The sequence below is a fragment of the Heliangelus exortis genome, chromosome 22 (genome assembly GCF_036169615.1).
Source record: "Heliangelus exortis chromosome 22, bHelExo1.hap1, whole genome shotgun sequence".
In the NCBI taxonomy this organism is placed as follows: Eukaryota; Metazoa; Chordata; class Aves; order Apodiformes; family Trochilidae; genus Heliangelus; species Heliangelus exortis.
This window is the reverse complement of record NC_092443.1, coordinates 6556233-6582500: the sequence shown is the minus strand read 5'-3', so window position 1 is coordinate 6582500 and position 26268 is coordinate 6556233. Positions and strand designations below refer to the sequence as shown.

At 47.2% G+C, this 26268-nt stretch overlaps 1 protein-coding gene across 5 annotated transcripts in view; it reads left to right on the top strand.

The window, feature by feature from the left end:
- The window catches only part of PBX3 (PBX homeobox 3), a 102891-nt gene extending 80460 nt beyond the window's left edge, over positions 1-22431 (top strand). For 3 of the 5 annotated variants that reach the window (XM_071766250.1, XM_071766249.1, XM_071766251.1), the window contains 7 exons: positions 2420-2661; positions 7586-7776; positions 9559-9694; positions 15714-15879; positions 16898-17010; positions 17800-17889; positions 20871-22431. In XM_071766250.1, the coding sequence (XP_071622351.1) occupies positions 2420-2661; positions 7586-7776; positions 9559-9694; positions 15714-15879; positions 16898-17010; positions 17800-17889; positions 20871-20963 (1031 nt within the window). In that variant the 3' untranslated portion in view covers positions 20964-22431. The remainder of the gene's footprint in view (positions 1-2419; positions 2662-7585; positions 7777-9558; positions 9695-15713; positions 15880-16897; positions 17011-17799; positions 17890-20870) is intronic. The other 2 variants (XM_071766253.1, XM_071766252.1) reach the window with 1 other exon arrangement.
- Positions 22432-26268: the final 3837 nt, after the last annotated feature.

Below are 26268 nucleotides of genomic sequence, written 5' to 3'. Positions count from 1 at the left end.
GAGCTGCATGTCTCACTGATTGCAGAGGAGTTCATCAGTTTTACTGTCCCCAGCCCCCAGGGACACCAGACCCTATTAGCTGTGCTGATCTGCTTCCTATAGTTCATAAGGAAAGATCTGAATTAACACACAGCTTAATTCTTGTTAGGATCAGTTAATCAACTTGTGGCTTTGCCATTCAAATGAATGATGCATTTCACTCAGGGGCAAAATAAATGTTATATCCCCCCCACACTTTGTCATCCCTTTGTCTGTGGGCTGTCTGCAGGCTCGTGCACTCTGGACTGGGTGGTTCGGACATGGGAGGGTTCCTTACTGTTAAGATAAACACAGTGTGCCAACCTCTCTGTCACCCACTGTAGAGATATGCGTTAGGGTTGTGTGTGAAACACCTTAGTGGCTTCGTCATTGTCCTCATCTGAATTTCTTCCTCTTGTGCTTCAGGGCCTCTCACCAGCTCTTTCAGTTTTCACTGGAGATCTCAGCTTTTGGGTTTAAACCTTGGGGAACATTTACTGTCCTTCATCATATTTATAGTAGTAGGGCTGAGGATTTTGAATATTAATTTAAGTCTGAATGGGTAGTGTCATTTTGGACAAAGCCCTGTAATCTCTGGTCTATTTGTGGAAGTAAATGATGCAGAAATCGCAGAAACTGTACCAAATTATTCTACTGCAGATTTTGGCCTGGCATCTTGCAGCATCGGGGAGTGGAGCGGGACTGCTTCTGTGATGGGAGGGGGACAGAGTTTCAGAGCAGAAATGCAGCTGGGCAACACCAGCTGGAGTAGAGCACAGGAAACACGGACTGAGAAGCAGTCCAGAAACAAAAAGGAAAATCAGCAGTAGGAATCATTCATGAAAAGGGAACAGGAGCCAGAGTGGATTAAAACCAGAACATTGTTAAACATACTGACACCAGAGCAGAGAAGGAAAAAGATAAACAGGAGGAACAGCTCACCAGAACAGCACAGGAAAACCATTGCTGTCAGCAGCAGCTCATGGTTTAGGAGCTGTGCAAGAGCCAGGTCAGGAACTCCAGGGGAGAGGAGGGGGCAAGGGACAGAGGGGTCCCATCGCAGCTGGGGTGAGGATGGGGCTCCCTTAGCCAGGGACCAGCACCAGTCCTGCTGTGGGGGCCCCCAAGAGTGGCACTGTCTTGCCTGGCCTCATGTACAGCATGGGTGGCCCAGCCCTGGTGTGGCTGTCCCCAGCATGCATGGCCCAGCCCTGAGGCATGCCTGGACAAGGCATTGTATTGTCAAATAATTTAAAGAGATGATGAGACATTTTTATTTTTCCCATTAAATTATATAGAATTATGGTTTTAAACGAGGGTGGCAGATTTAAAATGTGTATATTAGAGCAAAATTAATGCTGTACTATCCTGAGACTGGAAGGTTGGCCAGTCAGGGGGTCAGACCCCTGAGATCCTCTCTATCCAGAACATGAATACCTACTCCTAAACAGATTTAAAGAGGTTAATTGGGCTGGGATGTACACGCTTGTGTTACATCTCTAATGGAAATGTTGATTCAAGAAGCCATGGCTCTAGTGATTTTGTACTGCTGTAATTATTTTTAAACTTTTTTCTCAGCACTGTTGATAACAGCTTGGCACTGTGCCTGTATGACCTGATTAAACTTACAAATTGTCAGCCTTGATCTATAGGACACGGAAGAGATTGCTGACTGAGCATCACTTTGGAAATTCTCAATTTAAAACAAAAATTAGATTTAAAGTGTTGTTCCCAACAGTACAGTGCAAGAGCAGTGGCAATTTTAAACATACACTCAGAGTCCCAGCATTCTAATAGCAACCAAATTTCTGCCTGCTTTTTGCTTGAAGTCTCCTGTAGCTGAGGAGGGATTGGCAGCTTTTTCCCCAGTCATTTTGAACCAATGCTTGGACCTTGTAGGAGGGGTGGCATCCACTGGTGCAAGACTCCCTGTGAGGAATGTAGTGGAAGGAAAGGAGAAGCAAAATCAATTATTTCCAAATAAATAATGCACTTACTTTCACCACATGGTCTTGCATCAAAGTGTTATGACGTATAGGATAATGCCAGCCTGGTGCAAATTTAGCTCTGTCTCGGAAAAAAAGGGGGAGGTGTGTGTCTCTGTGCTCATGAGAACGCTCCTTTAATACTTGCTGAAGAATTTTAAAATTCTGTGGAGTCCCTTAAAAGCCCCCTTCAGGGGTTCCTGCTCTACATGGGAATCAAGAGGGTGCTGCAGCACTGCCTGGGTTTCAGCTCTCGGGGCAGCCCCAAGGAGGGTCCTGTTTGGGATGACCACTGGGATGGCAGAAGGGTCGAGGGCAGGTCGGGTCCCCACAGGCGCACAGTGAGCAGGCAGCAGCCTGGCAGATGCAAGAAATACTGACTGTGTTTTCTCTTGTTCTCTCTTTTCTGCCCCAAGGTTTGAGCATCCGAGGAGCCCAGGAGGAAGACCCTCCCGATCCCCAGCTAATGAGACTAGACAATATGCTTCTGGCAGAAGGAGTCTCAGGTCCGGAGAAAGGTGGGGGATCGGCGGCAGCAGCTGCAGCCGCAGCAGCCTCTGGAGGGTCTTCAGATAACTCTATTGAACACTCAGATTACAGAGCCAAATTGACCCAGATCAGACAAATCTATCACACAGAGCTGGAGAAATATGAACAGGTCAGACATCAGCCTCTCAGTTGTACATGTACCTGCCGCTGCTTCCTCTGCACCTCCGCTTGCCAGCACCCGCCGCTGCCCGGCTCCGGACCACGTCCCCTCCTCCCCTTCCCCACCCCACTCTCCCTGTAAAGAGCCGGGATGCTGCGGGATTCCGTCGGGCTTCGAGGAGCCGCTCGCTGGATCCAGGACGCATGTCTTGCATGCCTGAGTGTTTCTGTTGTCTGTAACCACACCAAAGCAGAACCTGAGCCTGTGTTCCCCGTGGAGCCAGCTCAGAGAGGGAGAGGAGCAGAGCTGTCTGTCACTTGGTGCCACGTTTGTGCCCCATGGTGAAGTGTTGCAGGGCTGGGTCTGGTGTGCTGGGGAGTGCAGGCAGGTGAGGGCCATGCTGGTGATCACAGCCCCTGGGGCAGGTGGTGGGAGGCTCCAGGACCAGGATCAGCCATGGTGGGCCAGCTGTAGGTTGGAAGGGAGCAGGCAGTGAGGTGCTGTCAGTGTCTGGTCTGGCATCAGGAGCTACAATGGCTAGGAAGTATGGGATTCCCAGGGAAACCTTTTCAGGCAGACACTGGCACTCAGTGCCTTTGTTAGGAGTAAAGAGAGTGCTGCATAGACCTGTGGGCTCATGTTCATTGCTGGGACCTGGTGACCTGCCACATTAGCTGCTCCAGTGGCACCAGGAGCAGTTGCCAGTACTGCTGGCTGGTACTGGGCCAGCACGGCTCCTGCCTGTGGGGTAGGGGCTGCGTTGCCCTGGTGTCCCAGTAACCCATGAGGGAGATTGCTCTGCCTCCTCTCTCTACTGGTTTGCAGTGAACAATGGCATCAAAGGAGACAGGGGAGGGAAGAATGGCACAAGACCCCTGGCCCTCACAAGTCTCAAGCAATGTCTTCATTTTCTGCTCCCTGAGGTGTCCTAATAACACTTGTAAACCCTGAGCCTCAACAGCTCAGCAAACGTCATCATCTGGTGGTTTCCTGAGTGGAGCAGGGAGGTCCCATACCTGCCCCCAGCCCTTTACAGCACAGTGTTGGGCTGTACAGACCAAAACCACAAAAGAGATGTAGAGGTGGTGATAAAACCACTCAAAACCATGAGGCGATGAGGGGAGCACATGGTGTGTCCGGCCCCTTCCCCGGCCCTGCTGCTGGGCCTTGGCACGTGTCCCCTCCCGGCCTTGCCAGCGTAAAGCACAGCCTGGGTGTCTGGACAGCTTTTTATTTTAGAGTTTTCCTTTTTTTTTGGTCTGAGACCCTCTCAAAAGCCTCTGGCTACTTTTCTTTTTTTTTTCTGCCACAAGAAGCAATGGCATGGCCTGTGACAGGCTGTGCCAACACAGCCGGCCTCTGCCGGCCGCGCGCCAGTGGTGTGTGGAAGCAGGAGGTGGTGAGGAGTGGATATGGGGAGCCAGGGGACCATTCAGGTGCTGGTGGTATGGTGTGGTTCAGGTACCAGCAGCCCTGCCTTTTCTGTGCCACCTCTTTCACTGTGTTGTTCAAGTAGTAAACAAATAACTGAGCAAATAATCCACAGGGGCTTTGTGCATAATCTCCTTTTCTTCCTCGAATGAAACCCTTCACCTTCCAGGGACTCCCCACATGCTGTGTGGACCCCTGGGCCCCCCTTGCATGGTGGGGCCCCATGTGCAGCCGCCAGTGCTGAGGTGTGGATGGCCATTGGATTAACAAGCACCATCCAGCAGGACTGTGTCTTAAAACCACAGGGAGAGAGGCTGGCGAGAGATCTGGGGCCAAAGCAACAGCAGGTTGGTGCTTGCAGCTGTTTGCTGGCAAGTGTCCTTTGCCTCTAATAAGTTTAATGATGTGGGGGAAGCAGCAGCATTTTTAGCCCTGTAGCTCCATTTACAAAGGTTTCAGCTGAAATGTCACAGCCATCCGTCCACACCACAGGAAACTTTGGAGGATGCTCAAGTGCTGCTAGGAGAAGGAGAGAGAGGTGGAGCTGATCTGAAACATGTATGCTTCCCTGTTGATCCTGACACCCAGCAACGTCTTCTCTACAGAAATATGATAATTTCCCCAGCCTTGCAGCAAACTGTCTCCTGCTGGTTTGTCTCAGCACAGTGCCCATCTCTGCAGTCTAGAGGCAGCTGGAATTTTGCATCTCCGCCTGCAGTGGCTGCAGGTTCCCGAGATGTGGGTGCCCTCCTGCAGCCAGGGAGCAGTCTAGCCCCACACAGGGGCACCTGCCTGTGCCTGGGAGCTGCACCAGCCATCCTCCCTCCTGGTAGGGGTGTTCCCATGGCTCTGCTGCAGCAGTAACCAGAGCAGCTTCCTGGAGATGCTTCCCAGGCAGAGTTTGATCCTGACATTTGTTGCCAGTTAGGAGAATGCACTTGGAAAAAAAAAAAAAAAAAGAAAAAAGAAATGGAAAGTGTGTCACGCCATCACACAGCTCTCCTCTTGCTGTGCGCCGGGAGAAATGGCCATACACAGGCAGCTCTGTCCATAATTTACAGCTACTATAATAGAGATGACATATTGAAAGCTATCTTCTATAATTACATTGAAATACATTTTTTGCTGTAGGCAAAAGTACTGTAAGGGTCCCAGACCTCCCGGAGCAGCTGGGAACCTGCTTCCTGAGTTCACAGATGTCTTCTGAATTCACCCCAAATTGGGGTGAAGTGTGGCTGCTCAGAAGACACCACCCGCCTCACAGAGCTGGCTGACACTGTGCCCCTGAAGACTGTTTTGGGCCATTTCCTCTCTTTTTCTTGTGCTTGTCTGAGGAGTCTTGATGAAGCATTAAGGCTAGCAGGAGCATCCCTGCTCCTACAAGGTTTCTGAGCAGGTTAACAAGGCCATCACTTATAACCTGACATTATTAATAATGTCTTGGGCACTGAGCAGAGGCCTGAAAAATAGTACTGAAAAAGGGATCAAGTAGCTCGGACGCTATAAATAAACAAGAGAAAACAAGACAAAGCATCAGAGTCCTCTGAGCTTACTTCCACTCCGTTGCACTAAAGCAGCTCTGCAGATGGGAGGTGCTGGTGGAGATAAATTCAAACCCGGCTCTCTAAGTAGCTGTAACCAAATGAATCCTCATCAAGCAATTCAAGTAAATTCAGAGAAAGATTCTTGCTGCTTGAAAGCAAGACACTTTAGCTTTGAAACATACCGTTTTTGAAACTATGTGGAGAAATATTTCTCATAGAAAAGACACATCTGAAAAGGTTTTTAATGCAACAGTTGCCATTTTTATTGTACTTTAAAACTGAATTTCCTAGATCTGCAAACAAGGGGACAGGTGGCAAGCTGGGTGTCTGAAATGTTCTTCCAGTGCCAAATACTAGGATCTGGCCGTACCTTTGGGACAGAGCTGCTTGCTTGTGAGCTGCAGCGTTTTGGTGCCTACGTTACCTTCTCTCTGTGAATCATTTACCAGTTGATACTAAGTTGGTGCCTTTGCTGTTGATCGGATGGCTGGACCCAACCTTTTGTATGTGTCATGTGTGTGTTGGCGTGGAGCTGGTGCAGCCTTTGTGGCACCAGGACCTCAGTGCTCGGCAGTGGCAGGCGAAGGGCACCTGCACCAAGGCTCACTGAGCCGCGGCGTGGCTCGCCAGTGCTGCCTCCCAACCGGTGCTGCAAGGATGTAAATTAGCCTGTAATTTACTTTCAGTAGTGTAAAGAAAAAAAAATCACTTTGCCTGAAGTGTATGCATCTTTCTTAAGGGTGTACCCAGATTTTAATTATCTAAATGTAAATACTTAACGAATTTTACTTAGAGTAATGAGCTAAAGTGCACACTACATAAATGAGATGTTCTAATTAATCATGTATGAACTACTGGTTTAAAGAAAAGCTATGTGAATTCTGTGAATGTTGGGCTATTGCCAAATTGCTAATCAGCATTTGCATTCATAGATGGCTTCACTTAATAAGTTGCGAGACGTTCAGCAAATGTTATAGGAAATTATGAGTTTTTAGATGCATAAACTTTTAACTTTTAACTCTTTCCCTTGCACAATCTACTGAAACGCAGGAGAATCCATGAAAGTGTAGTTGCCAGGCAAATTACATAGATATGTTCCACCTTGGCTTTAGAAGAAAAAGGGGAGCTAGAGTCACACAGATACCAGATACCAGCTGGCCTCAGGAAGGGATTACCCCATAGCTGTCACACCGCTCTGCCTGGCAGACAGCAGTCCTGGGGTTTGTTTTTGAAAGAGATAAGGGAGACATAAATCAGGAGAGTTGGTGGCAGTTTCCAGCCTGTGTGGGGTTAGCCAGGCTGCAGCGTGACAGCCGCCTGGCCATGCGGATGCTTGGAGCAGGCAGCGTCTGTTGATGGTACAGCCTGGAGTTTATATCATCATGTCCATCCACCTGTGTAGTCTGGGACTGGTAATTGATGGCTCCTTGTGCTTCTTCCCTCCGCCAGCCCCTCAGCAGCATGGGGCAGGCTTGGGCATGTCTTTGCTGAAACCCACCCTCTGAGGGGAGGCACAGAAAGGTCTGGAGACCCTCTCCTACTGCACGGTATTATCCCTGCCCGCTGCCTGCCTATGGCTTGGTGCTTGCAGGACAGGCAGCCCTGGCCAGGATTTGCTCACTTGGCTGCTGAGTGTGTGCTGGTCCCTGCTCATACCCTGTGCCTGCTTGCAGCCATCACAGGCAGCTCTCCTCTTCACCATGGTTTGGCCAGGGCTGTAGCCTGCTCGGAGAGTGATGAATGTGGCAGGAGCTGTGCCACTGCTGCTTGGCTCCCCTGGCTGCCACAGGACAGTGCCAGGTCTCGAGGACAGAGTATTTGCACTCATGTAGAGGGGATGGGGCAGCACAAGGGTCCCTTAGCTCCCCCCAGAGCTGCCCCCCCCCAGCAGCCAGACCCAAACTTGTGGCCTTGTGGGATGGTACCAAGCAATTTCTAAGCTTCTCCTTCCTTTGCAGGCATGTAACGAATTTACCACACATGTGATGAACCTCCTCAGAGAACAGAGCCGGACACGTCCCATTTCTCCCAAGGAGATTGAAAGGATGGTGGGCATCATTCATCGAAAATTCAGCTCCATCCAGATGCAACTCAAACAAAGTACTTGTGAAGCAGTAATGATTTTAAGATCAAGGTTCCTCGATGCCAGGTAAGGCAGAGGCAAGTGCCCCTGCTCTTTCTGGGGTGGAAAGGGGCAATTGCTGGGCAATCCGGCCCTGCATCTCTGCATGGGAGAGGCAGCTTGGCCCAGGACACAGCCAAGAACCTCCATCCCTCCCCCAGCAGCTGTTGTGGGAAGGGGTTTTCTGCAAAGAGCTTTACTAAGCACCGTTTTTTCTACATATTGTTGTACAAAGTTGTGTTTTGTTTACCTGATGCTTGCTAGTTTACTCTGCTTGTGTGGGAGCCATACAGGATTTGTGCAGGGGGCTGTTTTGTCACCCCAGCAGATAGTTAAATGGCTGCTGGTACCAATGTCTGGCAGCATAAGGCCAGGCTCGCAGAGCACTGACCCTGTAATGGCAGAGCCAAGTTCTCTGGGAGGGACGTGCCCAGGGGCCATGGCTGATGCTGGGTTGGCAGCTGCCTGTGCTCGAGGTGAGAAGGGCCATGATGCTCCAGAAAGCCAGACCTGCTGGCCCGTCTCACAGCCAGCTGTCACCTGAGTGGGGCGCGGGAGAGGCAGCGCCCCGAACCCCTCCCCACCAGCACAGGTGTCCCCAGACACCCGCGTCTCTGCTGGGGCCCAGCACCATGCCCGCAGCCTGCCAGTCTCTGGAGCAGGCTGGGCCTTCAGCAGGATGCGGGGAAGCAGACAAAGAGGGGCTAAGAGGGGGTTTGTAGGCATAGCCAGCTCTGTTTGAAAACCCCGACAAGGTGGGATATCAGCCCACAGCTCCATCCCCTCCGCAGAGCAGCTGGCAGAACCCGGCGGAGCAGGAGCGGGGCCGGTGGAGCAGGGAGGAGCAGCAGGCACCACGCCGAGCCTGCCTGCAGCAGCGAGCTCATGCTTCACACCTGAAAGCTGTGAGGAACTAAACAAGAGCAAAATAATTTTATTAACAAGGAGGTCACTGGCAGGTGTGGCAAATTAGGGTAATTACAAACAGTTGGAGGAAATGTCTATGGAGAGCTCCAGTAACTGCAAAAGGTAAAGCTTGCAGATGCACATTTTAAAGTGATTTCTTTTAAAAGGAGGAAGGTAAATAAGGCAAAATGAGCGGAAGCACAGTAATGAGATAAACATAGCTCTAGGGAGAGAATCTGCCTGCTCCAGGATACAGCGTAGTTAGCGGCATCGTGATACTGCTGGAAGAGAGCGCTGGGGATTGCGCTCGGCTGCCTGCTGGCCTGGGGCACAGGCAGTTTGATTGCAACCAGCCCTGAGGGGAAGGGAGCTCCGAAGGAAATGTTTAACTGCTGCTTTCTAGAGGATGTTCTGGGGAGAAGGAGAGCAGCCGGCGGCGGCTCGGAGGCAGCTGCAGCCCTCATGGTCCGTGCGGTGGGAGCGCGGCCTGCAGTGCTGGGGGGCTGGGACCATCCAGGCCACTGCTGCCTCGCTCTGCTTCCCAGCGAGGCCGCACACCTCAGCACCTGCCCCACGGGGCACAGGAGTCCGGGCCTGGCTTGACAGGAGGGTGTACAGATGGGTCTCCCTCGCAAAGCCCCAGGAACCACTTTTTGATGGAAGCCAATGAGCTCGTTGAGTGCTGGGTGAGGATAGGTCCTGAGCCACCCCATCCCTTCCTGGTGCGTCACCCTGGCTCCTGTGCAACAGCCCCAGGGCACCAAAGGGATCAGCTCACTAAGATGGAGCCTTTGGGTTGCTGCATGCTGCAGCCCAGGCATGTGAAACAGAGGTTGCTTCCTCCCCTGCTGTAGTCCTGTTTGCATCTTGAAGTACAGCCATGGTTTTCTTGTCTCATTTCAGACGGAAAAGGCGTAACTTCAGTAAACAAGCCACAGAAATCTTGAATGAGTATTTTTACTCCCACCTCAGTAACCCCTACCCCAGTGAAGAAGCCAAAGAAGAGCTGGCAAAGAAATGCAGCATCACAGTATCGCAGGTAAGCAGCAGGTGTAAGCAGGTAAGCACCTGGCCTCCATCCCTCTACTCCCTGGGCAGTGCATCAGCCTCCCCACTCCCCTGCAAACATGCCATCTCCCTCCTGACTCTGGAAGGTGCTCCCAACAGAAGTGTGCAATATGGAGAAGGTCTTTGCCCAATACACCTTTGAAATCCCTTCAGATTTGCAATATTGACCACAATAAAGTTCAGCAGGATGGTAGAATGTGACTGCTCCATTGAACTTTCCTTCCCTTTCCTTTCATCAGACTGCTTAGAAAGCAAAACAGCACTCTGTGTTTCCCATGGCCTGTGTGTTAGAAAACCAAATTATTCCCACAGCAAATCTGATTCCTTCAGCTTGGAAAAGGTTGCACTTGGGTGGCAGGAAAAGCTCACCAAGAGTTTCTAAGTTCTTCAGCTTCCCCATTGCCTATGGTGAGGGCTGGTGTGCTGTGTTCTCTCCACCAGTTCTGCTTATCAATATTTCAGGTCCTTCAGAGGAACAATGCCTGAGGCAAATGTGTTAACTATTAATGATTGCATGCTGCAGTATTGGCATTATTAGCAATGCAACCTTTAGCTCTTTATAATTAAGACCTGAGTTGAGATTTACTTTATAGGTTTCCTTTGAATGCATGAAAAATTCAGGGACTTTATTGAAGACTGTAAAATAAAAGGGCACCCAGCTCCCCCAGATTTGGTATTGCTTAAATGACTTTGGGTGCACCTTCAGTACAAACCTGAGTAAAACTGCCCTTTGACATGAGAGTCCAGTGGGGATGCGTGTGCCTTGCTCTGTCCTTGCTCGTTCCTGAACACACAGCATGGACCGTGCTCTGAGCAGGGTGGGAAGCATGTATGCTTGGTGCTAGGGGAAGGTTAAGGACAGAAGTGGGGACAGTTTCTCCTGGTCCATTTACAAGTTGTTCTGGTTATGGGTAGGAATTTTTGGGGGGGAATTCAGCACCAAATTTGTTCCCTCTCACATCGCTCCTTTATCACTGTTAGTGAGTGACTGCAGCCCAGCAGGTACAGGGGCATTGTGGTGGCTGCTGGGCAGCTCTCCTGACCCCAAAGGTATTCCTGTGGCTGCTGTGGATGACTGCAAACAGCCCAAGAACAGACGAGTACCTGGGCATCTTGGTCTGCAGGCCCATGTCTTGTTGCTGGTTTCACTGATCTTGGCATGAGATGGTTTATAGCAATTCCTCCAGTAACTATTGTCCAAAAACTTCTGTGTTGTTAGGAGAGGCAGTGCCATCAACTCCATCTTGGAGAAACCAAAAGTTGTCCAATTCTGCTGGCAAAATGTAATTGTGAGAGACTGCATGGCAAAGAGCAGAGAAGACCTTCTGGAGAGCTGTTCTTTGTCCACCTGGCACATAGTGAATTGTCCCTGGCAGAGAAGGAGTTAGTGATCCCGCAGAGTGGACAGATAAAAAGCTAGAGCTAGATAAGGCTGAAGTGACTGAAGGAAATGAGATGGAACATTTGAGGAGTCATAACTGATTGCTTCTAGTGCTAATAGATCTGATTTCTTTCTTAATTGGTTGTTTGATAAGATTTAATGTATATGTTGTAGAGTGAAATAAAAGGCAGGCAGATGGCCCAAAAATGTAGCAGCAGCAGTGAGCCTGTGACATGAATATAGGTTTGTCTCTTTAATATTTGATATGAGCATGAATTAGTTGTTTCTTGAATCCATTAGGAAGTCTGGGTGAGCGATGGGGAGTAGCTGCATTGCGTCCTCTGTAGCTCCGCGTGCAGCAGCCTGGGCTCTGCAGGGTGATGTGTGCCAGCCTGGAGCATGGGCAGAGCTGAGCACATGCCCTGGGCATGAGCTGCCTGAGGTGTGTGTTTGGGGCCAGAGCTTTGCTCTAACAAGGTGTTACAAATGTCTGGGGAAAGCCCCAGCCCGAAAATGGGGCAATGTATCAGCTAATGGGAGAGGAGCATGTATGAGAGAGAGGGAGTGCTTGTGATCCCCTGGTTGCTTAAGTTCCTGATAGATCTGCTGTCACAACTGGGAAATGTGAATCCTATGGACATACTAATCTTCAGTGTTCAAAGGCCCTTCCAAAGGCTGCACGGTGGGATTGTAGGGTTAGTTGGTATTTACTAGGTCAAACTGGCTGGAGTTGTCTTTCTTTGTACTGAAAAATGGATATATTTTTGAGGTCATCTAGCAGAAAAGTTCTGAGCAAGCAGTGTAAAATAGGCAGTGCACACTGCTCTGGTGGTTGGCAGCAGAAATCAGAGGATGCAATCCAGAAATCGGGTGAATTGAGCAATCATTTAGAATACTGGCAGGAGTAGGATCACATGGGATGAGCAATGGCATCCAAGCGAGTGACTGAGCTACACCTTGCACAGGGCTTTTATGAAAAGTCTCTAAGTGCACGTGTTTCCAGCCTCAACCAGGAGTGCCTCAGACATTGCTGTGCTTGGCACTGTGCCCTACTCCCCTCCCGTGCTGCAAACGCCCTGGAGGCACAAAGAGATGGGAAAGAAGAAAAAAAATGTTAACGGATGGCTTTCCAAACTGCTGGAGCTTGTGGTTCATGTTTGATGAAGAGGCTTTGTCCTTTCCCTGGCTCAGCCAGCCTTTCCCTGTAGCCTCTCCTAACGATGATCCAAGGTGTTCCTTTCTTGTACTGTGAGTGCCTTGTAAATGCTGGGGGCAGATTCATGGCAGAACATTTTCTTCCTCAAATACCTAATTAGTGAGTGGTTTGGGTCATCCTCCCCCCAGATTAGGCAGCTCACTGGAAATCTTGCTGCCATAGCACTTTACTGTGCTGCAAAGAAAATTGTCTCCCGGAATCATTTAGTTGCAGATAGGAGATAGATGGTTTCAGTTTTGATATTGGTGTTTAAAATAATATGTAGAGAAGGTTTTTCAAGAAAAGCATAAAGGCAAACTATTTATTAAGATGAACACCTCACACAATTTCATTTTTAAGAGTACAGAAAAGGTAATTCTAGGTAAAAAAATGTCCTTAACAGAGAACATCGTCGGCTGTAATTTAGAGCTACCCGATCAGCACGTGTTGGAGGGAGATAAACTGTATCATCTGTTCTCCCCTTCCCATGGCTGCGAGGCTGATGTTTTATACTTTTGCAGATGAGCCTCTTCCAGGGTGTCACGAACAACTATCAGTCTATCATGTGGGCTGTAGAAAGGGCATAGTCATTGCTGAAAGCATGTCAGTGGATTACAGCAATAAAATTTTTCACTGCTTCAAACAAAAGAAGGATGTGCTTGACAAGAGAATATATTTAAAATTCTTTTAAAGAAAGAATGCAGAAGCTGCTTTTTGACATCCCTTCTGCCCCTGCTTCATCTGAGTGTTTGTTTCTATAAGCAGACTGGCAGGGAGAGCTGTGGATGTATAGGCTATTACCCCTTCTCTTCATTTGGGAAGTGATGACAAAAAAAGGTACAAGCTTAATTAAATAGTTTCCAGAGGTAAAATTATTAGCTTGAGATCATGTACCATGATTCTGCCACATGGATTTTCAAAATTTTCCCTTTTGTGCCATTTAATTAGGCATGGAACATAAACTGTGCTACAAACACTTGGAAACACAATGGAAAAATTTCTGTGATCCATAAATATGTAGTTCACTAATTTCAGCAGTGATGCTTTTGTGTCAGCTGTGTCTTTTGCAGAACAAGTGCTGATTTATCCCGTGAAATCAGCCAGTGCAGGCAGGCCTGCCCTATCCCAAATCCCACATTAGGCATCTTGATGATTTAAGTAATAATTTATTGTCTTTTTATTTAACATTGCAATTAACATGATAAATAAGTGCAACAGTATTGTTTGAAATGTAATATACAATTAAGCACAATTAATTAATTGGCTTTCAATGATCAGGAGGAGAAAGATGTTCATTGTTTTTTTATGTGAAGAGATAGTTTATTTTAATGAAAAATGTGTTGTGAGGCAGCTTGTGATGGAGACAACTTTCTGGGTTGAGCTGGGGCTGAGCATGGAGCAGTCCCAGTGCTGACCAGGGTCAGACCAGCACCCACATCCCAGTGGCCACTGCAGGTGCCAGGGGCGAGGGCAGGGTGAGCTGTGCCCTGGGCAGGCAGCGAGCCAGCCCAGCCCCATGGGAAGAATGCCATGGTGGTAAATCCTGCCTGGCTCAGCCTCTGCTCCAGCAGGGTCCCATTCTCTTCCCAACACATCCAGCTGCCCAAGACATCCAGCTGCTAGGCCCACCTGGCTGTGGCCAGAGCCTCTGCATGTCCCTGACCCAGGTCAGGTTCTGCTGCAGCCCTGGTGGAGGGTTCTCATGGCAGAGGGAAAAGTCCTTCAGCCAGGACGCCAAGGGACCCGAGGGGGGACTGCCTTGCCCCAAGAGAGATGCTGTGGTTGCTTGGGGCAGCCCCGGGCACTGCTGTGCTGGTGCACAGGGTGCTGGCTTTAATCTCAGGAATGGTTTAACATTTCTGGGTATTCATTGAGATGTGGTATGTGGGTTAAATATAACGTACGATTGCTGCTCTTCTCATTGCTTCCAATTAAACCTTGCTTGTTAGTTTAACCTCTAGGTAATCCCATCAAACAATTGATGTCAAGGAAACACTGCCCACAGTGGCTCTGGATGAGTGGCCATTAATTTTAATTGCCTTGATATTAAAGATTAAGAAGTATTGGGACTAGCAGAATAGAAACGATCTGATGTCAAGCAAATCTACTCGTTGAGGCTTCCCCAGGCTGCTGGTGATATTAAAATTTTACTGTGAGAATTAAATAAACCTTTATTAGTGATGGCTGTTGTTTGATTGGTCCAGGGGTGTGCATAAACAGAGGGGTCTCACACACACCCGTGGACAATACAGTTGATGTACAGAGATTCCTCAATTATGAAACTGTTAATAAAGCATAATCTGATTGTCCACAATAATTATTTTCTAGGTTTCATTAATGTATTATTGCTTCTCTGACTGACAAGGTAATATTAAGTGCAATATATAGAATATGGCGGAGTATCATCTGGGGAACAGAACGTATAAGGAACCATTCCTATTGCTGTTAAAAGCTAGAGGCTTTCTGTTAATTGTGTTTAAACAAAAGCTATAGCTGCATAAGGTACAGCAGGGTGCCTTACCAGGGTTATGATGGGGCACAGGGGTGGAGAGGCTTAGGGGATGCAGGGCCCTGAGGACCATGGTGCCCCAGCCCCTGCCTCGCCCCGTGCCAGTGGTTGGGTCCCTTGCTGTGGGCATGGCCAGTAGCTATGTGTGCCATTACTGTCTCCTCTCTACCTCTGTGTTTTTGCAGATTCTTTTTTGTCTCGGCAACCTTGGCTGTTGTCTGTGTTACAGAGTGGGTTTGTTATTTAGGAGCCTCTGCTACTGCAGCTGATGTTAAACAAAGCCACTGCGAAAGATCATAGGGAGTTTTCTGAGGAGCTTCAACCGTGACCTCTTCCTGGGTTAACAGTCGGTGCCCTGTGAGCCATCTTGGCTTTAGTACAGTATCTTCAAAGGGAGATGACAAAGTGACTTCTCAGCCATTATTGATTTATATGATTCCTTTCATTTTCAGCCAACCAAACGCGATTCTATGAGAGGGCTGCCAAGGTTGTTCCAGCCCAAAAATAAAGAACAATTGCTCGCTGCCTGCTTACCCTCACTCAACTGGGCCTCGGTCCCCCTTCAGCAGCTTCTGGGGTCTTGCATTGACTTCATTGACAAATGGCTCATGGTAGTGGGATACAATGCTGTACTGAATTCTACAGCCAGCTCCAGGATATGTGTCATCATCAAAGAGTCAGCCCTTATGCATTGGTTTGCCAACATAGAGGCAGAGCCAGGTCATGTTCATATCCATAGTAATATTTGACTGATCCTTGGTTACTGCTGAGGGCGCTGGAGCACCCAGCAGATACGGGCTGGGGTGCACATCTTTGCTGGGACAAACATGACATCCCAAAGTGATGATGCTTTGTTTAAGCGCTTTGTGTCCTTCACCCTTCCCACCTCTCTCTCCCCACTGCAGGTGTCCAACTGGTTTGGCAACAAGAGAATCAGGTACAAGAAGAACATTGGGAAGTTCCAGGAAGAAGCCAATCTCTACGCAGCAAAGACAGCTGTGACTGCAGCGCACGCCGTGGCTGCGGCCGTCCAGAACAACCAGACAAACTCCCCCACCACACCAAACTCTGGTAGGTACCCGGCTCGTGTGTCGAAAGCATCATGAGAGGCAATCCATAGAGGAAGGCCCTTGAAGGTTCCCTAGGGAGTTTGAGCTTTTTCTCATTCAATGAAAATAATGTAAAATGAGGCCAAGCTCCAACTCAGGTTTTGTAGAACTGTTAAGATTTTATTATTGTCAAGATGTCAAAGAATATTTTAGCATGTACTAATTAGAATTTAAACTCTGGGTTACTTGAAATGGAATTGATATTATATATATAAATCTAAGGATGCAACTTTTATTTTGGAGTTGCTCTACCACATGTTCTTCTACAGTACTAAAAAATTGTCTCACTTGCGTGTTGCTGACATGTTGCAAACCTAAGCATTAAATTAGTAGAGGGGATAGTGGAAAGAGGAAGTTGCATTTTGGACTTCAGAGGCAAAAGTTCCCCTGAAGCACAGATGTGTTTGACACTATTTACAGTGAAGTTGTGCTGTGACTTAGTTGTATACAACTTTTAAAGGGTATAAAGATCCATGGGGAAAAAAAAAATTTAATCAAAAGAAAGTAAGAAAAAGGTTCTTCCTCTGATGGTACTAAATCTGTTAATTGGGAATTGCCAGCCATTTCCTTTTGAAGGAGACATTAAACACAGACTCAGAATGAGTTCTTCTCCAAGTGTTTGGTGGGAGCAGCTCACGGTGAAGCAATCCACTGGAGGAAAGCTCTCGATGTGAAATCCCATTGTTGGCCAGGCTGCTCTTCCAGAGGGAAATGCTGAGCTGGGTCACATGGGGTGTCCCAGCTCTCCCAGCACTCTGGGACAGCAGTGGGAGCCAGCACCAGCCCTGCCAGAACCTGTTGAGCTGGTGGGCAGGAGGCCGGTGGCCTGAGCTCACCCTGCACCAGGGCCAGCAGCCCTCCTCTGTGGCCCACTGCCTTTCCTTCTTCTCTCCTGTCTTCTTCTTCCCCTGCCCTCAGGTCTCTGGGGTTATGTATTTGCAGCTCTCTGTTATTCAGCTACCTAACTCTTTCCTTTCCAGGTTCTTCTGGTTCTTTTAACCTCCCAAATTCTGGGGACATGTTCATGAACATGCAGAGTCTGAATGGGGATTCTTACCAGGGGTCCCAAGTCGGAGCCAATGTGCAGTCACAGGTAGGAGAAATGCCCCAAAGTAGGGCCTTTCTAGCAGGGTAGGGTTTGGGCTAAAAATTCCACCTTACTCTGGCTCTATTAAACGGTCCGTGCCTCACTGCAGAGTGGAGGCTGCATATTTCTGAATGTGACCTATCTTACCCCAGCATTGAATTTCACAAAGATAAAGGAAACAGTGATTTTTTTCTGATTGAAATTTTAAGCTTTGTGAATGCATTCGGCTCTGGCTTGAGCTCATGGACTGGGATTGGGTGCATCTGACTTCCATGTACACTAAATCCAGTGAATTTTCTTCCTTTTTTTTTTTTTCCTTTTTTATTTTTTAAAACATCTTTCTTTCATTTACTGGACAAACTTCTATTTACTTATTTATTTAAATGTTAGGACACATCTAACCGAGCTATTAAAATACAACTCATTCTCAGCCACTTCTCCAGTTCTTTCAGACAGGGCTACTCCATGTTTGATATGCAGTGTATATGCCATAATCTCCTCCCATACATGCAAGCACATATTTATATGCACAGCACTTTGCTGCAGACACTTAAGAAGGACCTACAGGATCCAGTGCTGTGAGGAAGTTGTTTGGCTGGTGTGAGAAGCAGAGATGTATGGGCTTTACCATGCAAGGATTTGTTGAAATTCTGCCAGTCATTCATGATTGATAAATTTGCCTTTCATAGAAGATGCTAAACCCCTTTGGCTCACATAATTCAAAATGTTGCCTATTGTAAGTGATGATGTTTTAATAGATTTGGAATGATGAATTTTGTTTCCCCTTACTTTAAGGTGGATACCCTGCGTCATGTTATCAATCAGACGGGAGGATACAATGATGGCTTGGGAGGAAATTCACTGTACAGTCCACATAATTTAAATGTGAGTACCCAGGGGAACAGTAGTTTGGAGAGCCGTAAGCATGGTGTCAGGTAAATGCAGTCATTAATGTGTGTATTACTTACTCACAATAGTGTTTTTTAGTATGACATCTTTGGGATGAACCACAAAATATCCCTTGGTACAGCAGTGGTTTTTTATAACATAGGAAGAGAGAAGTTCCTAGAGCTGTGACTACAAGAGATTCAAAGTTTCATATTTTTCAGCCTTATGAGTTAAAAAGTAATAGCCTTGGAGAGAAGGCTCTTGTTCTTCGCAGAGATGGTCAGATAACTGTACTTGTGTTTGTTATTGCCTGCAGTCAGACAGCAGGACTGTGTGTTTGATGTACTTTTAGCCATTTCAAGGGTGCACATTTTTCCTGTGTTTGAGAAGTACTTTTGGCCTTGTTGCTCGGAACGGGAGAGAGTAGTAAGTCTGGCAAACAGATGCTAGTAAATTGAGGGATTATAGGCTTGATGGTAATAGGTGCTAAATGTCCTACCCCTCACTGTAAGCAATGGGATCTGACAGTGCTCAGACCCTTGCAGGCTGGACCCTGTAGCCTGCACGCAAGGCGCCAGTATAAATAAATGCAGAGATCTGTTCTTCTGTTGGCATGAATGCCTGGGATGCAATACTACCCACAGCAGCAGCCTCTGTGCCGAGGGCTCCACAGCACATCCTTTTCTTCCTTCATTTCCAGCTTGTTTCTCTCATTTACAACTTTAACAATTAATGCTTGCTTTTGGGTTTTTTTTTTTTTGTTTTTTTTAATGTTTCACATTTGCTTGAAAGGTGGCTTCTGTTTGTTTTCCTTCATATTCATGGACTTTAAAATGCTGCCGAGAATTCCCTGTCTAGTAATCACCCCCCTGACCCTGGGGGGTGTTTCCCTGTGTTTCTCATCCTGCTGTGGATCAGGGTGTGGGTGCTGAGCAGTGCTGGGAACCCACAGAGCCAGTGGGCGTGGGAAAGCGGGGAGACCCAGTGTGAAATACTGCAGTGAGGTTTTTACCCCTTTTTTGGTTTCCACTTGCCATGAAAGTAAATATTAATGATTTAAAATATGATTGAAGATGTTCAATTGTAAAGGGAAAAAAGTACCATTAAATACTCAAATCTTTTACATTTGAAATGTCAAATCTTTCTTTTTGGGTTTATAAATAACTCATAATAACCCACAACAAACCATATAAAAAGCCTTTTAGTTGCATTTCTCCTTTTTCATTTAAGTGTTTTGAAATGCTTCAGAGAATTTGCGATATCCTTATCAACATGATAAAATATGAAACTGTGATTGCCTGCAGCATTTTACAGACATGAATTCCATCTTCACTGATGAGGCCTGATAAGGCGCTGTTGTATAATACAGTGCATAATCTCAAACCACCAGAGTAAGGATTAATTTATTTGAAAAAAAGAATGCTTGCTGACAACCTCTCCTCCAGCTGCCAAGCTGAGTAAAAATATTGTACATTTGTTGTTTATAAATTTGGATAAAAGAGGAATGATGTTTACTTCAGATGGAATATCTTTAGACTCATATCTGCACAAGAGTTTTTCTTTCTCTAAGTAGATTCTCATATCTTTAAAAAATAAAGAAGCAGTAGTGCCTCTGCATTCAGAGCAGGATTTTGTACATTTTCAGCCTGTGTCTGAACAGTTGGGTGTTTTAATGCAGGTGGTGAGGTTTTAGCCTTGATGGGATTGCAGGTTGGTGTTCCTGTTAAATTTACTTGTGAAGCCAAAGCTGAACCTTTGCATTTGTCAGGCTAACAGCTCCTCTGTTTGCTGTTTTTCATCTGCAAAGGAGATAATTACTTAGGCTTCTTTCTCTTCCTGTTGGAGCCATAAAGCATTTTCTTTCGTCATGATAGATGAATGATTTCTTAATGTAAAATCTAGCCAGGCTGGGGGAGGGGGCTTTGCTGCCTGGCTGTGCCAAGGGGTGAGGGCCGGGCAAGTCACCATGGCTCCCCCTGCCTCTTCCTCCCGGGAGAGCGGTGTCCCCACAGCCCAGGGTGCCGAGCCAGGCCCCCGATGGTTTTGGTAATGAATCACGTCATAAATACGTTAGCATAGGCAAACCTTTCCCTGCCCAGGAGTGTCCCTGACGAGGCCGGGGGGCAGCGGGAGCGCGGGCCGGGGTGGCTCTGGTGGGCTGTGCAGAGGCCTCCCCGTCACTTCCACTCAGCATCCCCCAACTCATGAGCCCCGTGCCTCCCTCTTCCTGACTGACATAAAAATATGTAGCGACAAGCTGTCTGCCACAGCAGAAATTTGATCAGACATTGATTTCAGCAATTGCCTCCATCGGCCGAGACATAAGGCAAATTTGTTCCTGAGCGCTGCTCTTGCTGAGGCAGAGCTGTGGTGGTGAGGGCCGGCGGCACGCCCAGACACGGAGAGGTGGCTGGAATGGGGGCTGCATGTAGGGATAATTGGAAAACCCATCTGAGCAGGCCCTTCCCACCTCACAGCCCCACGTCCGTGTGCTGGGTGGTATCTGCAGGGGCACAGGCTCAGTGGGTGCAGCAGCTCCAGGGGGGGTATGCTGGGTGAGGAGCAGCAATTCCCAACTTTGGGAAGCCAAAAGAGGTGAGGATTTTAAACACAATGGCCCCAGACTCATCTTCTCAAGGGAGAAAGCTGAAGTGTTGGCCAAAGGGATGTTCTTCACTAAAGTATGGATGGTCTTTGCACAAATCCCAAAGTCCTAAATTGCAGCTAACATTTGGCTAAAAAGTTTCCCAGCTCTCCTTCCTGGGAAAGGCTCAGCAATACCGCAGAGCCTGCTGCCAGCATCCCGTGCTTACCTGCTGCTTTTTCCTGCCACAAATTCTGCAACCAGAGGGAGTGCAGGAAAATCTTCTTTGTAATGCATCTCTTCCCAAGTCCTGGGCTTGCCAGTCTGATACTTCCTGTGCACAGTATAATTAATATGTGTAATTGTATCAATTGAATTGTTTTTCCCTTTTCAGGCTAATGGAGGCTGGCAGGACGCAACTACTCCATCTTCTATGACTTCCCCTACAGAAGGGCCGGGAAGTGTGCACTCTGATACCTCTAACTAATCTCCTAGCAACACTTTTTCCCTGAGCTGAGATGCCTTGATTAGTGCATTCAGAGTCACAGGAGAAAAAGGAAAGAGTTTTTTTGTAGCCAACCACCTACAGCTTTACTGTAAAACCTTGTCTTACTAGAAAACTTGGTAAATCTGTTTTTTAAAGGTATCATAATCATTTGTATTTATACTTAAAACACAAAATGTTAAAAAGCACTTTATCCAATTAGGCCAAGATTTAGCATTGTTTATAGCCCTGTAACTATTTTATCATAATTTATTATCAGCAGTTTTAACAATGTTGGTCTAACAGTTGCCAATTACTTGGCCTTAAGGGTAAAAGTACAGGACAAGTTTAACCTCAATAGCAAGAGCAGACACAAAGAAACACCTCACCTAAATTTAACTTTGTGCATATTTCTGTGGAAAGTCAAAATGAATTGCAGACTTTGATTGTGTTTAATCTTTTCATATCTCTCATAGAGCTGGAATAAAATGAGCTGTTTGGTTATTTCGGTTAACAATGGTTGTGTTTAAGAATCCTTATTCGTCACATTTTTGTTGTGATCTATTGTCTTACAAATTAGAATGGAAACCAGGAGCATCTTTTCTTGCTAAAACTACCTGGACCCCGAGTCTCCTCTCTGTGTTTTGACACCGGACATAGGTTGTTCTTAGGAGATGAAGAAACTTGCTGCTGATCTCGGGGGAAGCCAGGACCTGGGGTTTTACAGTACGAGCTGGGTGCTGCACACGCCTGCCGAGATGTGTTATCTCTACTTGGCAGCAAACCACAAACAAACAAAGGAAAAAAGCACCATCATACGGAGTGTTGTACATAGTGTAGCAAAAGAGTATTTATACATCTCACCAATCAAACACAGCTTTATTACCTCATGCGAACTCATACAAACCAATAGACTTTCAACATGTTCTGTAGCTTAGAGTGCTCACTTACTACCTCTGAACGATACTCACGCTGTAGTTTGTCTCTTTCTTATCTTTTTGCATCTTGTAATTAACTCTTTGTTTCCCCATGAAATGTAATGTACATTGTAATCTTTTAAAAGAATCAGGGTTGCGTTGGCAACTTTTAAAGAAGAGAAAATGGAAACATGGGGACTTAGATTTAACACAAAACAGTGAAACTGTTGTAAATACTGAGAAACATTTTGAATGTTCTTCATCTTGTTACTAATCCACGCAAAAACCAACAACTAATTGTAATGCATACAGACTTCAGTATTCAGTACTGTATCTTTCCCCCTGTGTAACAGGGGCCCTTTCTCTCTCTCTTTTGTATTGTATGCGATTCTGAAACTGATTGAGTCATGAAAATAATTTGTGGCAGTGATTCTAATGTATTAAACCGTTTCGTGTTACTTTCTAACTGGATTACACCCTGGATTGAAAAGTCTTCCTCGTGGTAGTTATATGTAGTTTCAAACATGAATAAACTTTTTGCTTTCATGATCAAATGTTGATGTAATTTCTTCCTGCTCAGTTTAAGTCAGACCTAGGAGATGAGTAGGCTCCCAGAAGTGCAAGCTGTCATGAAGCAGGAGCTGAGTTCCTGTAAACACCAGTAGCTGGTGGTGCCCTCTTGCCCAGTGGAGACTGGAAATCCTGGAAGAGGTGCAGGGAGTGAGGGCAGGGGCAGCATGGGCAGGGCTGAGGCTTCCCCTGCCACCAGCCCCTGCCTCTGAATCCACCCAGCTCTGCTTGGGAGCAAAAATTCAAGTTGAGTCAAAGGAAGGGGTCAGTCCTTGAGATCAGTTTAGAAATCATCCTCATCATATTCACTCTTAATTACCATCTTTATTTAACATTAACTTTGGAACTACAGCCTTGGCTAGCAAGTATAATGTGATTATAAAAATATTTTTCTTTATTAAAAAAACTTTTTTGGAAGGATGTATATATAAATGCTAATTTTATATCTTTTTAATAAAGTAAAGGTCAATAACAGGTAATAGCCTATTTACCATATCTCAAGGAAATTGACTCACAGGAAATGAAATTAACGTTAATCACTTGCAGCAAATGGTCTTTGAGAAATATAACTACCTACTACTTGGGTTAGTGTAGCTAGGCAGGAGAGGGCTAGTGCTCACCACCAGCAGCCCAAGCTGGGTTGGGGCCTGGGCTAGACCTTGGGCTGGGCTGTCTGCCCCGCACCTTTCGTTTCCACTCATCTGGTCAAGCCTTCAGGTGGTGTTCTAGTACCTAAATGATTATTTGCATGAATCAATTGGCTTGTGAGTCAGCTTTTCTTACCAACAATTCTCATGTCAGGTTATCATGTAAAATACCTTTGTTTGCCTGCTTTCATCCCCAGGACCATGGCCACACTCTTCCTCTGCATCCCTTGTGCCCTTGGCACCAGTTACTGCTTCTGCTTTTCTTTATGGAGCAGACACGAGTTCTCGATCAGTGTTAGAACTGGACATTGCTTCTTTTACTACAGCTGGTGCTTTTAAATAAATAAGTAAATAACTAGACGTGCATTACAAAGCCTTTGTTACCAGTTAACGAGAGTTGGGGCAGATGGGGAACATGGACTTCCAAAGACTTGTGTGCATGGAGGACAAAGCAGTAAATGGTTTACACTTGCTAATAGAACTCTCCAAGTCTATATGCTTGGTGTTTATGCTCCAGCTCAATGGAAACAGTATTTTAAATGTAAAGTGTGTCAGTGGAGGCGTAGGCAGTGTAATGAACACACAGACGTCCCTCATCTTGATCACATCTCTGCTGGCCACAGGCAAGGACCTGTCACATGCAGAGGAGGTTCAAAGGAAGGCCATCAACAACCTTTGGGCCGCACTTGCATGCCCCACGCCTGCTGGGCATCATTAGTGAGCTGCTTTACAGCATTAAGGCTTTGGGTCCCTTTGAATTACAAGTGCAATTTGGCCTTTCCTTACATTGGAGAGCAGACACGTGGTTACATGGCAAATAATAAACATCTTATCCTTGAGGCGGGATCACACATCAGAAAGGTTTACTGCAAGCACCAGTATTAGGATCATGCTGTCGATGGTATTGTGTTTCGCCCAGTAGCTACACCCCGAGGGGCCATCAGAGCCTGGTGGAGGAACAGCCATGTGTGTGAGGATCTCTCCTCTGTGCAGGCACCCAGCTGGGGCCGTGGACCTCTGCTGCAGCACTGCACACCCATCCCAGCCAGAAGAGGAGACCCTCAGTGGCACCATACTGATTCCCTGTGCTCAGGCTTGAGCTGCTGCTTCCCCTGAGCATCGCCGTGACGAGAGCTGCTGCAGCCCCGTGCCTTCAGTGCACCAAGTAGCGGAGTAGCAAAGCCCACCAGCCCTATGGCCAGTGGCCAGGGCTGCCACTACCCCTGGGTGGTAACAGCCTGGAGACCCTGCACAGAGAACAGCGGGACCAGCTGAGGATCTGTAGCAGGTCCTAGGAACCACTGTCTGCTTTGCATGGCACCATGCTGATGAAGGCACCTCTCACCATCATCATCATGCTGCACATCCATGGCTGGACCTGATACTTCTGGAACCAGGCCCAGATCTGTCTGACCTGCTCTGCATCTGACCTGGGGAGACCATGGCATGGGCACTGCACTGAGGAGCTGCTGGTGGAAGGAAACGAAGGAAAATAAAACGTTCATGAGCCTAAAGTGAAGCAGGTGATGGTCCTGGACACCAAGCACCCAGCTCCCTGTGAATCTGGCCTTGGATGCAATGAGGGATCCTCAGCCCAAGAAGGAAAGAGTCAGAGAGACTGCAACCTTCTGGCACAGCAAATTCCATGCCCCACGGGACTGGTTCAATGGGGACAGCTCTGATGATGATGCAAATTTGGCATTAAGCATGCTATGACATGTGCTGTCCTGTAGCAATGTCTTTTGCAAAGACGACACGCAAGTTGTCTGTAAGATGCTGATGCCAATATCTGTGCCATGTATTTCCAATGTGATAAAACTAACTTCAAGTAACTGAAGATGTTTCCAGTTTGTGTTAATAAAATACATCTTTTTAAAGAATGGAATTCTTCAAAGATTGGCAAATTTTATTTTATTTCATTAGCTTTAATGTCACTGCCATATGGACTGTGAAGAAAAGTGAACCATTAGATCAGAGGGACTGAGTTATCAGCATGACACAGAAAGCACTGATACAATTGTTAAGGATAAGCCCTGGGAGTGATTTATTGCATGCATTGTATTAGCCACAGAGGAGTTATGATATGCTTCCCATTCCTGTATCATATTAGGATTTTATTAGTCTAATATGACACGGTAATATAATATATGATTAGAATTCCCATCCAGTTATCCTTCCCTTGGTGGTGGAGAGCAGGAGAGGGGGTTTGTGTGCAGCAGTTCCCTGGCCGTGTCCCTTGGTGGAGGGGCTGCCAAAGTGTTCTCCTGGCCTTTCCAGGAGCAGCACCCCAATCTGTGGGCAGAGGCCTGGGCTGGCTCTGCTGGTGGGCACAGGATGGTCCCATCCTGGGGCTGTCCCTCCACATGCTCCCATCACTGCAGTGCTGCCCATCCCGCTGCTGTCCAGCAAAGGGACATCTGGCACCGCTGGTGGTGGGGACAGCTGTCTCTGGCTGGGCACAGCTTCATCACCCTGGGGCTTGGGGGTCTGGCTCTGCCCTCACCAGCAGAGGCACCAAATTTGCCAGTGTTGGGGTCTGTGGCTCCAGCTGAGCTCAGCCTCTGGCTGCCGGCTGGGCTGCTGTGCCACACTAATAGCTGTGCCTTGTCACAGCATCCCCCTGACATCACTCCACATGTGACCCTTCCCATGGAAAACTTTCCCAACAAATCCTGAGGACAAACTTTTCTTCAAAGTTTCCCTGGTGTGCCCCATCCATTTGTCACCAAATCCCTTGTTCCACCCGGGACTGGCTCTGAAGCAAACGCTTTTTGTAGCCTCAGTCTTGCCTCCAGCAGCAGCAGCAGGAAAAAAAAGAGTTCAAGCATATCAGAGTGCTACTAGGTGATAAATCCAAAAATCTATATCAAAGCTTATTTGATCATCTTCCTGTCATTGATATAATAAAAAGGATTAATTTATTGGAGACTGCCAAAACCCTCATGTGGCAGCAAATTTAAGGATCTTGTTTATACAAGCTAATTAAACCCAATTAATTTCATTTATATCTGTGGCTACTATTGTGGGTGCAGACATGAGTGCTTATGTAGGGGTGCTGTGGGTATATGTGGCACACGTGGCTGTGCCCTGCCCACATGAGACCTCTTAGGCGAGTGGTGGGGACACCCGTGTGACCCCAAGGAGCACACCTGTGTCCTTCGGAAGGGAAGGGGC